The following is a 14,083-nucleotide window of genomic DNA, read 5'->3' on the forward strand; positions in this document are numbered from 1 at the left end:
GAACAGATGAAAGTAAATTATTGCTTTGTAAAACTATTATATTACTGTACAATTAACATTTATGCTGTAGGATTTAAAATATCTTCAACACAACAAGATTTAATCAAGAAATGTTTTAATATTGTTGGGATCTCTATGTAACATACAAATCATAACTGACAAATTAAGTTATCTATTTACTTACTAGGTCATCTGACAAGTACTATAAAGTTAGGAAGTAAATATGTTAAAGCTTCCGTATAAGTGTGCATTTTGTAAAATAATTGTTTCATCTCAGTGGAAAATGAGGAATCATATATTGGAACATACGGGTGAGCGCCCCTTTAAATGTTTGATATGTGAGAGAACCTTTATCAAACTACATCAAGTAAAGAGTCATTTATTAAAACACTCTTGGGAGGGCCCTTATAAGTGCACTATATGTGGAAAATCCTTCAAAGCCAAACGTGATTTGAGAAGACATGCATTGATTCATACTGAAGAGCGACCTTATAATTGCACTACATGTGGAAAATCCTTCAAAGCCAAACGTGATTTGAGAAGACATGCATTGATTCATACTGAAGAGCGACCTTTTTATAAGTGCACTACGTGTGGAAAATCTTGCACAACCAAAAGCAGTATGAAGGCCCATACAAAGGTTCATATTGGTGAGCGGCCTTATAAGTGTGATACATGTGGAAAGTCCTTCACAGCCAAAAACCATTTGAATAGACATACATTGGTTCATACTGGAAAGCGACCTTATTATAAGTGCTCTACGTGTGGAAAATCTTTTACAACCAAAAGCAATATGGTGACCCATACAAAGGTTCATAGTGGAGAGCGGTCTTATAAGTGCACTACGTGTGGAAAATCTTTTACAACCAAGAGCAATATGATGACCCATACAATGGTTCATACTGGAGAGCGGCCTTATAAGTGCGCTACGTGTGGAAAATCTTTTACAACCAAAAAATATATGAATTCCCATACAAACGTTCATATTGGAGAGCGACCTTATAAGTGTGATACATTTGGAAAGTCCATTACAACCATAACCCTTTTGAATAGACATACATTGGTTCATGCTGGAGAAGCATCTTTTAAGTGCACTACATGTGGAAAATCCTTCAAAGCCAAAAGCGATTTGAGAAGACATGCATTGATTCATACTGAAGAGCGGCCGTATAAGTGCACTACATGTGAAAAGTCCTTCACAACCAAAAACTATTTGAAGAAACATATATTGATTCATACTGGAGAGCGGCCTTATAAGTGTGATACATGTGGAAAATCCTTTAAAACCAATCAGGAATTGAGGAGGCATACAATGGTTCATACTGGAGAGCGGCCTTATAAATGCACTACATGTGAAAAATCCTTTAAATCCAATCAGGAATTGAGGTGGCATACAATGGTTCATACTGAAGAGCGGCCTTATAAGTGCACTTCATGTGGAAAATCCTTCACAACTAAAAACATTTTGAAGAGACATACATTGGTTCATACAGGAGAAGTATCGCATAAGTGCAATATTTGTGAAAAACCCTTCAAAACCAATCACGAATTGAGGAGGCATATAGTAGTAGTTCATACAGGAGAGCGACCTTATAAGTGCACTACGTGTGAAAAATCATTTACAACCAAATGGAATTTAAAGAAACATACATTGGTTCATACTGGAGAAGCATCTTATAAGTGCACTATATGTGAAAAATCCTTCACAACCAAAAGCAATTTGAATAGACATACATTGGTTCATACTAGTTAAGGATCTTATAAGTGACCTACATGCGCAAAATCACTTGCCATCAATGAGAAAATTAAAAAACATCATTTGATTCATGCAGGAGAGCGATCTCATAAGTGGACCACATATGAAAACTTCTATAGAATTATATAAGATTCGAAGAATTTTAAACAATTGAAATTAATTCTTTACACTTATTCAAGGGAACATACATTGTTACATGGTAGAGAGCAACTTTACATGTGTAGGACATGCAAAATGCTCTTTTAATTATAATTTCCATTATAGCAGACTTGTATTAATTATTGATAGCCTTGAATGTACTTACAGTATAATTTTATGTTAATGTTGTCCTTAAATGTCAAAGGGACTAGACATACCAGAGTACCAAGTTCAAAGTTACAGTTTGTTCAACCTTATTAAAAAGAGAATATTGTTTAAAATTTGTACAAAACCATTTAGGATTTTGTTTTAAAAATTGCAGTAAAAAACTTACTGTACTAAACTTATTGATCTTTTTTAGTTGATAACATTTGTGTTAAAGTGGTCACAGAATTAACTTTAACAAATCCACTTGTACTTGCTATTTGTTAAAATAAGTCACTTTTTATAAATAAATATTTGTATAAATATAAGTTCTTTAATTTTACCATTGTGCAAACATTACATCCTCTTTAAATTACTCTTAGATACAAAAATACCAATTATACACAAATAACTAAATACTGTCAAATAATTATAAAACAAAATGGCGTTTGTGCAATATATGACAAAAGAGTACATAAAAAAGAGTAGGCGATACAAAATCACACAAGTGCAACATTAAATATTCCCACCGTAGCAAACCTGCAGCCTAAGCGAATTCCTATTTGCCTGATTTTTTTTTTAAATAGACTTAAATACCATGATGTTTAACAAGTACCAAGGTTTGCCGCTACAGGGGTAGTAAAGTGTGTTTTTAATTAATTATAAAATACAATACAATATATTTAGCTTAGTACATAAAAGACACATTTGCCAAGATTGATCAAACTATATACATAAAACAAGCGAACCGCAAGAGTTAAATAATCTGAATAAGAATAACATGGAATTTTTAATTTACAGTTTTTACTTTATTACTAAATACATAATACAAAGTATTGTTTTTGTTGAGTTTTGAGTGGATGTATCCGTTTTGGTTCCCTCTGAACCAAAATATAGTGAGTAGCCTATATAGAGAAAGTATTGTTTTTGTCAATATTTCCAAATTTGAGTTTTGACTGAATATATCTGTTTTGGGTCTTCTGAATCCAAAAAAGTGTTTTTTGAAGTGATATCTGTGTGTGTGTGGATGTGTACAGAGTTACAGACCACACCAGTGGGCCGATTTTGATGAAATTTGGTATGTAGGTACTAATCCATTTTTAATGGTGGTTTTTCCATAAGAACCCATAAAATAACAGAAAAATTCAATTTTCTCAATAACGGCCCAAATTATTTTGGAAAAAAACTTACTATGTTATAGTCCTTTGAATTCTGAAGAAAATGGTACGAATCCCATTTATAGTGTAGGCAAACATCATTCTGGCAAACAACAGTCTTTCAGCAATAAATAAACAATATCCCCCCGCTGCAGCAAACCTGCAGACTTAACAAATTTCCATTTTCCTGATTGCAGTGGTAGTCTCAGGATTTCATTTTGGGGGGATGACCTCCAGGAGGACTGGGTTGTATAGAATTTCCCCCAGGAAAAAAGGGGTCTTGGGTCCCCTCATAGAATAATTGGGTATTTAAAGCCTAAAAACGTATTTTTATACATATTTTAGCTCTAAAATATGCTTAAGCTAATAGTATTTTTTTTAGCTAATAAAATATTAAATATTTCGGGGCGAGTTACCCCTCCCATCCCCCCTGGGACCGCCACTGCCTGAATGGATTTTCTCTAAAATATCTCCATAAAAATATCGCGTCTATTCCCTATTACAATAGCATTGGTTTAACTATTACTTAGGTTTGCTGCAACAGGGAGGGTAAACAGTGTTTCTTTTGTGTGAAATGGTTAAAGTTTAGTATAAAATAAATACATTTTCCAAAATTGATCAAAATATGTTCATAAACAAGCAAGTTGCAAAAGTTTAATAAAAATAACATACAAATTTTTTATTTACAATTTTTTTTAATGTTCTCGGTAACCATTAGGCGCATAATTACGCTTCAATATACTAAATTATTTTTTTTAAGCTGTAAAAATAGTGTGGAAATAAATTGAAAATTTTCTTGTTATAAGGTCAAAAATGAGAAAGCCAATTTTTACCCCATAACATCCCATATAAACCCCCCTTTCATAAAAATTTTAAATTTATTTAATTTACCCATTCCCATAGTCCCATCATGCTGGTTCGAAAACTCCTCCGAATAAACGTAGTTTTACACGGTCTTACCATGAGTACTACCGTACTACGTTTATAGTTTATTCCGTTTTGGGAAATTCGCTAATAAAAATAAAACAGTCTCTTAACAAAAGTTTAAAAAGCATTCCGTACACTGGCTAAAGATGTAATTTTATATGTTTACTTTTTTTGTGTCTAAGTGTTTTTCTAAGTGATGTATGTGTGTGTGGTAGTGTACAGAGTTACAGGCTACACCTGTGGTCCGATGTTGATGAAATTTGGTATGTAGGTACCAATCCTTGGTATCTCCATGAGTTTTTTTTTTCATTTTTCAAAATTTTGATATTTTAATAGTGGTTTTCCTATAAAACCCACAAAATAACAGAAAAAATTAAATTTTCTCAATAGCGGCTTGAATTATTTTGATAAAAACTTAGTATGTGATAGTCATCTAAATGGTACAAATCCCATTTCTAGTGTAAGCAAACAACATCCATTTCACAACAGTCTTTCAGCAATAAATAAAAAAGATAAAAGTAAAACAATTTCTTAACAAAAGTTTAAATGACAATTATTCTGTATGGATGTCATTTTTATATGTCAACTTACAGTTTTTCACTCTGAATCCTTTAATGCAATCAGTTTTTGCCAGAGAGATTCCTAAGTGACTGTAAAAAGAAGGTTAAAATTACACGTCTAAGGTTATTGAGTGGTACTATGGTGAGATCTAGACGGGTCCGGTCTGTATATGGGTTGAGGACTGAATGAGGAGAGCAAACAGCTGTTTATACTCTACTTGATGCGGAATTAAATCAATTGGTTTTGAAACTAATAATAATCAGCTCTTATTTAGGTATGTGGGGAAGGTAGGCCGGGTATTATGCAGATTCGTGACTGTATTAGGTGTTTTGAAGTTAGGTAAGGTTGGGAAGGTAAAGTGTAGGTTAAAATTAATCGACTCATTATTGCCACCTCCAGAATGTTATTGCACAATTGAAATAGTGGGTGAAACCCGATGAAGTTAAGGTGGGTTTACAAGAATTCAAGCTCGCATTAGAGATAATGGAATGTGATATTGAGCAAGTTACTATTATCAATTATCAATTATCAATTATTTAAGATGGGGACACCACTATGTGCGTATTTTAACCCAAATATGAGTGAAGGATGAGTGTAGGATGAGTGGCGCGATCTTGTAGTCTTGTTAGTGACTAAGGCCGACATGTTCCTTAGACACAGCTGTTAATTAATAGCCCATATTCTAGTATCGAATGACAGATCGAATTCCAGCAGCGATTACATTGTTGGTTGTTATTGGAATAATAATAGCCAGTCATGAGTGATGTTAAGTGTTGTTGAGGGTTGTTAAGGGTTGTTGTTAAGTGAAAGTTAAGTATTCATAATAAGCGATCACATTGCTCTGATATGGTCGCTGTGTATAATATGTTTATGTATACTTTGTATAATGAGTGAACTTATTAAAAATTTTACGTAGTAATGTATAAGTTTGTATAGTATGTATAAGTATAATGTGTGAGAAATTATTCAAGGTGTCTTGTTGGTCTGTGGAAATAAAAAAAAATAACATACATCATCACTAAACTTTACAGCCATCACTGTACAGTAAACACAACAACTATAAACAAACAGTAACATACCTTTTCCACCACACTTACGTTTTAACAACCTGGGCTTCACAAAGATATTGTATGCGAGTGTGCGAGTATTTCTCGACATGTTGGAAAGTAACTCGAACCACAAAATGTCATTCATGCTCGCACTCCACTACTAGCATGCGAGTAAATTTGTGGTTGACACTTATTCAAGGAGGAATGCGAGCTAGAATTATTGTAAATGTGACTTTACTCAAGGAAACTGAAGCTTGATTTTATTTAACTCTACAGCCACTTAGGAATCTCTCGATAATAACTAAATGCATTTTTGGATTCAGCGTGTAATTCAAGCTCGCATTCGAGTTAATGGAATGCAATAGCGAGCGAGTTACTGTTGCAGAATCGAATGACGGATTGAATTCCAGCAGCGTTTATATTGTTGGTTGTTACTGTAACAGCAGTAGAAATAAAAAAAAACATACATCATTACTAAATTTAGCCATCACTGTACAGTAAACACAAAAACTATAAACAAACAGAACATTCTCTTTTCCACAACACATATGTTTTCACAAACTTAGGCTTCACAAAGATATTGTATGTTAGCGTGAGAGCATTTCCCGACATGTTGGAAAGTAACTCAAACCACAATTTGTCATTCATGCTCCTATTTTACTACTAGCATGCAAGTAAATTTTTGGTTGACCCTTATTCGTGGAGGAATGCAAGCTGTACTCGTATGCGAGCTCGAATTCATGTAAACTGAAGCTTGATATTAATTACGAGTATTTAAATCTAAAGCCACTTAGGAATCTCTCCGACAAAAACTGATTGGATTCTTGGATTCAGCGTGGAAAAACTGTAATAAACATACGGTATACAAATAACATTTTTCCCAGTGTAGATATACAGAACAATTACTGTATTTTGAAGCATTTTTGTGGAATTAAAGATTACGGAGAACATTAAAAAAACATGTAAATGTATTTGCTTAGTCCCAAACGTTACCCGAAATGGTGTTAAAAAGTCTGTATGGTAAATATAATGCAATAGACAGTTTCCTTTATTTGTAATTTCGTTAATAAATACAATGGCGTCACAAAAATCCAGAATGTTTAACATTTAGATTGTTGGGACGGTTTACATTTTTTTTTTTATTGAAAGTTCAAAGTTTTTGTATTGGTCAAAAAATTCCTTAAGGGAGTACACTGGTCGGTCCACAAGCCAGGCCCAGATTTGCTGTTTGAGTTGGTTTCCTGTTGCGTTCTTGAGGTTGTTTGGAAGAGAGTTGATAATTTTGAGGCCTATATAAGTGGGAAGGTTCATTTCTGGGATGATCATTTCTGGGAAGGTTTGGTTTTTTTGTGTGGGACAGGAACACTCCATCGATGTAGAGTGCTGTCACTGTTAGGAGCTTAAGGGATTTAAATGCATCCCTGCAGCTGTCTAAGCGCTCAAGGCCAGAGAGTGCCCTGACGGCTTTTTTCTGGAGCACCAGGACTCTGTTGAGGTTTGCCTCTGATGTTCCTCCCTAAGATATTAATCCATACCTTATGTGATTCTATTACAGCATAGTATGCTGTCTTAGCCGTTTCCAGACCTCCTATCCATTTCATTCTCTTTGTTACATAGACCCCAGATGCAAGTTTCTTGGTCAGGTTGTGTATGTGGTCGTTCCAGGAGAGGTCTTCATCAATTGTCAGGCCAAGTAGTTTTGAGTTTTTTCAACAGTTATTTCAGGAATTTCATGGATTTGTTCATGTTTTTGGCTAAAATGTAACTGGGTTGTTTTTGATGGATTAATGGCCAGGTCATTTTGGAGGCAGTACTGCAGTGCTTTGTCTTTTGAGGATAAGATGTTGGAGTGTAATTCTTGTGGTAAGTCATGCATAGTTGTGTCATCAGCGTACATTACCGTTTCACAAATTTCATTCCTAATGAAATCTGAAAAATCGTTGTTGAAAAGAACGAACAAAAATGGGCCCATGACTGAGCCCGGGGGCACTCCTCTGTTAATCGAAAGTTGTGTGGACCTATGTACAGATTTTCTTCCATTTGTGTTTTGCTGGATTTTGACTTCTTTAATGGTTGTAGGAGTTAAAATTAGTGGCTGGATATTGCTTTGTGGTGGAAATAGTGGATGTGTAATTTTTTTTTGATTGTTTTCTATTTTTCTCTGAAGTGGATGCCAAAAACATAACATTACTCCATCAGAGATACATTAAGTAGTTAGAAATGTCGCTATAACTACATAACACCACTTGGAAATAGCAAATATGAATATTAGGGGTTGATGAGTGATAGGTACGTTCCAAACCACAAAAAGAGAAGTCCCCTCTCTGTAAAAAAAATTCCCCACCAAGACATCCACTACATTGAGACTGTTCATTAGGCTCATCATATCCACTACATTCTAATACCATTTTTTACTACTACTATAATCTTACACAACTACTATTATTTTAAACCAAAGTATGTAATATCCATTAGAGATACTTTTATTTAGCATTTCAATATTTTAAATGGCATGTACAACCCCAATTTTGGATCATTCTATATTTATAAGCTATCGATATTATGGTTAAAATTTCATAAAATGATAAATAAAAGTGTTAAAATATTATATGTTTAATCAAGTCTGGTCTTTTTCAGAACTGGCATTAGCTTTCCCAGACATAGAGAAAATAAACTCAAGTTCCTCACAGAAAAGCTTCATATAATGTCTGACATAAGGTTTACGAACAGCAGATAAAAATGGTATTCTATTAAACACTATATTAAGAACAGATGAAAGTAAATTATTGCTTTGTAAATAATAACCTTTAAACAAATCCTACATTTAAATGGACGTACAAATCATAACTGACAAATTAAGTTATTTATTTACTTACTAGGTCATCTGACAAGTACTATAAAGTTAGAAAGTAAATATGTTAAAGCTTCCGTATAAGTGTGCATTTTGTAAAATAATTGTTTCATCTCAGTGGAAAATGAGGAATCATATATTGGAACATACGGGTGAGCGCCCCTTTAAATGTTTGATATGTGAGAAAACCTTTATCAAACTACATCAAGTAAAGAGTCATTTGTTAAAACACTCTTGGGAGAGCCCTTATAAGTGTGATTCATGTGGAAAGTTCTTATCAGCCAAAAGCGATTTGAGAAGACATGCATTGGTTCATACTGGAGAGCGGCCTTATAAGTGCACTACATGTGGAAAATCTTTTAAAATTAATCAAGAATTGAAGAGGCATACAATGGTTCATACTGGAGAGCAACCTTATAAATGCACTACATGTGAAAAATCATTTAAAACCAATCACGAATTGAGTAGGCATACAGTGGTTCATACTGGAGAGCTGCCTTATATGTGCACTACATGTGGAAAGTCCTTCGTAGCCAAAAACAATTTGAAGGGACATATATTGATTCATACTGGAGAGCGACCTTATAAGTGTACTACTTGTGGAAAATCCTTTAAAACCAACTGCGAATTGAGGAGGCATACAGTGGTTCATACTGGAGAGCGGCCTTATATGTGCACTACTTGTGGAAAGTCTTTCGCAACCAAAAACAGTTTGAAGGGACATATATTGATTCATACTGGAGAGCGACCTTATAAGTGTGATACATGTGGTAATTGCTTCAAAACCAAAGGCAATTTGAATAGTCATACATTGGTTCATACTAACGAAGCATCTTATAAGTGCACTATATGTGAAAAATCCTTCACAACCAAAAGCAATTGTAATAGACATACATTGGTTCATACTAGTTAAGGATCTTATAAGTGACCTACATGCGCAAAATCATTCGCCATCAATGAGAAAATTAAGAAACATCATTTGATTTATGCACGAGAGCGATCTCATAAGTGCACCACATATGAAAACTTCTATCGAATTATATAAGATTCGAAGAATTTTAACCCTTAGAGTGCCAGGCGAGAAATAAAAGTAACGCTCAAAAATGCCGATGATTTTTCCCGAAGGTCGCGCTAAAAGTGCCGAGCGCGATCTGGCGATTTTTAGGTTAAAATTTCGTAAAAATCGAATTTTCGATATTTCGACCAACGAAAATCGATGTATTGCATCTAGTAACTTTCGACTCAATGTTAATATATGGGTTAAAAGAATCCGAGTATCCATTCGGTTGTTATGACAGCTGTTCGATCATTACGAAACGTCCGGTCAGCCGGACGTTGGCACTTTTGGCTCGTTCTAAAATCGTCCGGTCGGCCGGACGTTGGCACTTTTGGCTCGTTTTAAAAACGTCCGGTTCCCCGGACGTTGGCACTCAAATGGTTAAACAATTGAAATAAATTATTTATACTTGATATTCAAGGAAACATACATTGTTACATGTTAGAGAGCAACTTTTCATATGTAGGACATGCAAAATGCTCTTTTACTTATAATTTCCATTATAGCAGACTTGTATTAATTATTGATAGCCTTGAATGTCCTTACGGTATAAGTGTATGTTGCCCTAAAATGTCAAAGGGACTTGACACATTTGTTCATATCAGAGTACCAAGTTTAAAGTTACAGTTGTTCAACCTTATTAAAAAGAGAATATAATTTACAATTTGTACAAAACCATTTAGGATATTGTTTAAAAAATTACAGTAAAAAACTTACTGTATTAAACTTATTGATCTTTTAAGTTAATAAAATTCGTGTTCAAGTGGTCACAGAATTAACTTCAACAAATCCACTTGTACTTTCTATTTGTTAAAATAAGTTACTTTTTATAAATAAATATTGTATTGAACATATAAATATATGTTCTTTAATTTTACCATTGTGCAAACATTACAACCTCTTTAAAATACAGTAGAACCCCTCATATCCGGCCACCACGGGACCAAGCCCCTGGCCGAATAACGATTTGGCCGGATAAACCAACCTACTATGAAAATGACAATTCATACCTAATAATAATAGGTAATCAATATATGCAATCAAAAGTATCATTTAATTCTGTTCTGGGATCATTTTTATAAAAATAAACATGTTCGCAAAAAGAAAAAAAATATTTGTAGGTTAAAGTCATTAAGTAATGAATGTACAAATATTATGGTTTCAGGTAACAAAACCTATTAAATGGAGGTAAAAATTACAATAAATTGTACTTGAAGATCATTGGGACTTAAATGGTACATGCATTTCTACTCAACATTCTTATCCATTTTGTGAAATACAAAAATTAATGTACTGTACTGTACTAACCCCACTTTAGAAATAATCAACCAACTGATCAGAGTTTAGGCCTACTAGCTCAACTGAGAATAGTGACTCAGCAAATAAATGTATATACAAACAGATAAGTAAAGAGAACAATTTATTTTATGACTTGAGCAGTCACAAAGACTAGTGCTTGCATTTAAACGTCTGCAAGCTGAGAGAAAAACATTTTGATATTGGCTTCCTGGAAGGGGCCGGATAAACAGAGGACCGGTAAAACCAAGGCTAGATTTGAGGGGTTCTACTGTACTCTTAGATACAAAAATACCAATTATGCACAAATTTTAAACAAAATGGCGTTTGTGCAAGATATGACAAAAGAGTACATAAAAAAGAGTAGGCGATACAAAATCACACAAGTGCAACATTAAATACTCCCACCGTAGCAAACCTGCAGCCTAAGCGAAATCCTATTTGCCTGATTTTTTTTTTAAATAGACTTAAATACCATGATGTTTAACAAGTACCAAGGTTTGCCGCTACAGGGGAGTAAAGTGTGTTTTTTAATTAATTATAAAATACCTACAATACAATATATTGAGCTTAGTACATAAAAGACACATTTGCCAAGTTTGATCAAAATATATCCATAAAACAAGCGAACCGCAAGAGTTAAATAATCTGAATAAGAATAACATGGAATTTTTAATTTACAGTTTTTACTTTATTTCCATATACATAATACAAAGTATTGTTTTTGTTGAGTTTTGAGTGGATGTATCTGTTTTGGTTCCCTCTGAACCAAAATATAGTGAGTAGCCTATATAGAGAAAGTATTGTTTTCGTCAATATTTCCAAATTTAAGTTTTGACTGAATATATCTGTTTTGGGTCTTCTGAATCCAAAAAAAGTGTTTTTTGAAGTGATATCTGTGTGTGTGGATGTGTACAGAGTTACAGACCACACCAGTGGGCCGATTTTGATGAAATTTGGTACGTAGGTACTAATCCATTTTTAATGGTGGTTTTTCCATAAGAACCCATAAAATAACAGAAAAATTAAATTTTCTCAATAACGGCCCAAATTATTTTGGAAAAAAACTTACTATGTTATAGTCCTTTGAATTCTGAAGAAAATGGTACGAATCCGATTTATAGTGTAGGCAAACATCATTCTGGCAAACAACAGTCTTTCAGCAATAAATAAACAATATCCCCCCGCTGCAGCAAACCTGCAGACTTAACAAATTTCCATTTTCCTGATTGCAGTGGTAGTCTCAGGATTTCATTTTGGGGGGGATGACCTCCAGGAGGACTGGGTTGTATAGAATTTCTCCCAGGAAAAAAGGGGTCTTGGGCCCCCTCTTAGAATAATTGGGTGTTTAAAGCCTAAAAACATATTTTTATACATATTTTAGCTCTAAAATATGCTTAAGTTAATAGTATTTATGTTAGCTAATAAAATATAAAATATTTCGGGGCGAGTTATATCCCTCCCATCCCCCCTGGGACCGCCACTGCCTGAATGGATTTTCTCTAAAATATCTCCATAAAAATATCGCGTCTATTCCCTATTATGTAGTGGTTTTCCTATAAACTCCATAAAATAACAGAAAAAATTAAATTTTCTCAATAGCGGCTTGAATTATTTTGATAAAAACTTAGTATGTGATAGTCCTCTAAATGGTACAAATCCCATTTCTAGTGTAAGCAAACAACATCCATTTCACAACAGTCTTTCAGCAATAAATAAAAAAGATTAAAGTAAAACAGTCTAAAAGTTTAAATGACAATTATTCCATATGGATGTAATTTTTATATGTCAACTTACAGTTTTTCACTCTGAATCCATAAATGCAATCAGTTTTTGACGGAGAGATTCCTAAGTGACTGTAAAAAGAAGGTTAAAATTACGAGTCTAAGGTTTTTGAGTGGTACTATGGCGAGGGCTAGACGGGTCCGGTCTGTATGTGGGTTGAGGACTGAATGAGGAGAGCAAACAGCTGTTTATACTCTACTTGATGCAGAATTAAATCAATTGGTTTTGAAACTAATAATAATCAGCTCTTATTTAGGCATGTGGGGAAGGTAGCCGGGTTTTATGCAGATTCCTGACTTTATTAGGTGTTTTAAAGTTAGATAAGATTAGGAAGGTAAAGTGTAGGTTAAAATTAATCGACTCGTGCCACTCCAAAATGTTTTTGCAAAATTGCAATAGTGGGTGAAACCTGATGAAGTAAAGGCGCGTTTACATGAATTTCTAGCTCGCATTAGAGTTAATGGAATGTGATATTGAGCGAGTTACTGTTCTAGTATCGAATGACAGATCGAATTCCAGCAGCGTTTACATTGTTGGTTGTTACTGGAATAATAATAGCAGTGGTGAGTGATGTTGTTGTTAAGTAAAAGTTGAGTATTCATAATAAGCGATCACAATGCTCTGATATGATCGCTGTGTATAATATGTTTATGTATAGTTTGTATAATGAGTGAACTTAAAAATCTACTTAGGAATGTATAAGTATGTATAGTATGTAAAATGTATTATTTGTATGTGTATTTGTGAAATTATTCAAAGTGTCTTGTTGGTCTGTGGAAATAAAAAAAAATAACATACATCATCACTAAACTTAGCCATCACTGTACAGTAAACACAAAAACTATAAACAAACAGTAACACACCTTTTCCACCACACTTACGTTTTAACAAACTGGGCTTCACAAAGATATCGTATGCGAGCATTTCTCAACATGTTGGAAAGTAACTTGAACCGCAAAATGTCATTCATGCTTGCACTCCACTACTAGCATGCGAGTAAATTTGTGGTTGACACTTATTCAAGGAGGAATGCGAGCTAGAATTATTGTAAATGCAACTTTACTCAACGAAACTGAAACTTGATTTTATTTAACTCTACAGCCGCTTAGGAATCTCTCGATAAAAACTGATTGCATTTATGGATTCAGTGTGAAAAAGAACTGTAAGTGGACATATAAAAATTACATTTTCCCCAGTGTAGATTTACGGAACAATTACTGTATATTGAAGCATTATTGTGAAATTAAAGATTACGGGGAAAATGTCAAAAACATGTAAATGTATTTGCTTACTCTCAAACGTTACCCGAAATGGTGTTGAAAAGTATGTATGGTAAATATAATGCAGTAAAGTACTAAAGAT

At 33.8% G+C, this 14,083-nt stretch overlaps 2 protein-coding genes across 12 annotated transcripts in view; both read left to right on the plus strand.

Moving 5' to 3' along the window:
- LOC128991523 (gastrula zinc finger protein xLCGF3.1-like) overlaps window positions 1-14,083 on the plus strand; it is a 66,533-nt gene that overhangs the window by 21,975 nt on the left and 30,475 nt on the right. For 8 of the 11 annotated variants that reach the window (XM_054414482.1, XM_054414478.1, XM_054414471.1 and 5 more), the window contains one exon: window positions 8,370-8,474. The exons of 2 other annotated variants lie outside the window; for them this stretch is intronic. The gene's annotated coding sequence lies outside the window, so the exon portion shown is untranslated. The remainder of the gene's footprint in view (window positions 1-8,369; window positions 8,475-14,083) is intronic. One more of the 11 variants, XM_054414474.1, reaches the window with a different exon arrangement.
- On the plus strand, window positions 10-9,773 carry LOC128993124 (zinc finger protein 91-like). Its single transcript, XM_054416883.1, has 4 exons — window positions 10-1,386; window positions 4,338-4,385; window positions 7,528-7,595; window positions 8,958-9,773. The coding sequence occupies exons 1-4, from the start codon at window positions 224-226 to the stop codon at window positions 9,494-9,496; spliced, it is 1,818 nt and encodes a 605-aa protein (XP_054272858.1). The 5' UTR covers window positions 10-223; the 3' UTR covers window positions 9,497-9,773.

Source organism: Macrosteles quadrilineatus, unplaced genomic scaffold, assembly GCF_028750875.1.
Source record: "Macrosteles quadrilineatus isolate MER2022 unplaced genomic scaffold, UCM_ALF_1.0 Scaffold_4__1_contigs__length_99947679, whole genome shotgun sequence".
Classification (NCBI taxonomy): domain Eukaryota; kingdom Metazoa; phylum Arthropoda; class Insecta; order Hemiptera; family Cicadellidae; genus Macrosteles; species Macrosteles quadrilineatus.

Excerpts from the sequence above, each read along its gene's own strand:
- LOC128993124 (XM_054416883.1), top strand. The coding sequence starts at position 224 with ATGTTAAAGCTTCCGTATAAGTGTGCATTTTGTAAAATAATTGTTTCA. Across the intron at positions 1,387-4,337 it reads AAATCCAATCAGGAATTGAG|TGTACAGAGTTACAGGCTAC; the intron begins GTGGCATACAAT and ends TGTGTGTGGTAG. Across the intron at positions 4,386-7,527 it reads TCCGATGTTGATGAAATTTG|GTCATTTTGGAGGCAGTACT; the intron begins GTATGTAGGTAC and ends ATTAATGGCCAG.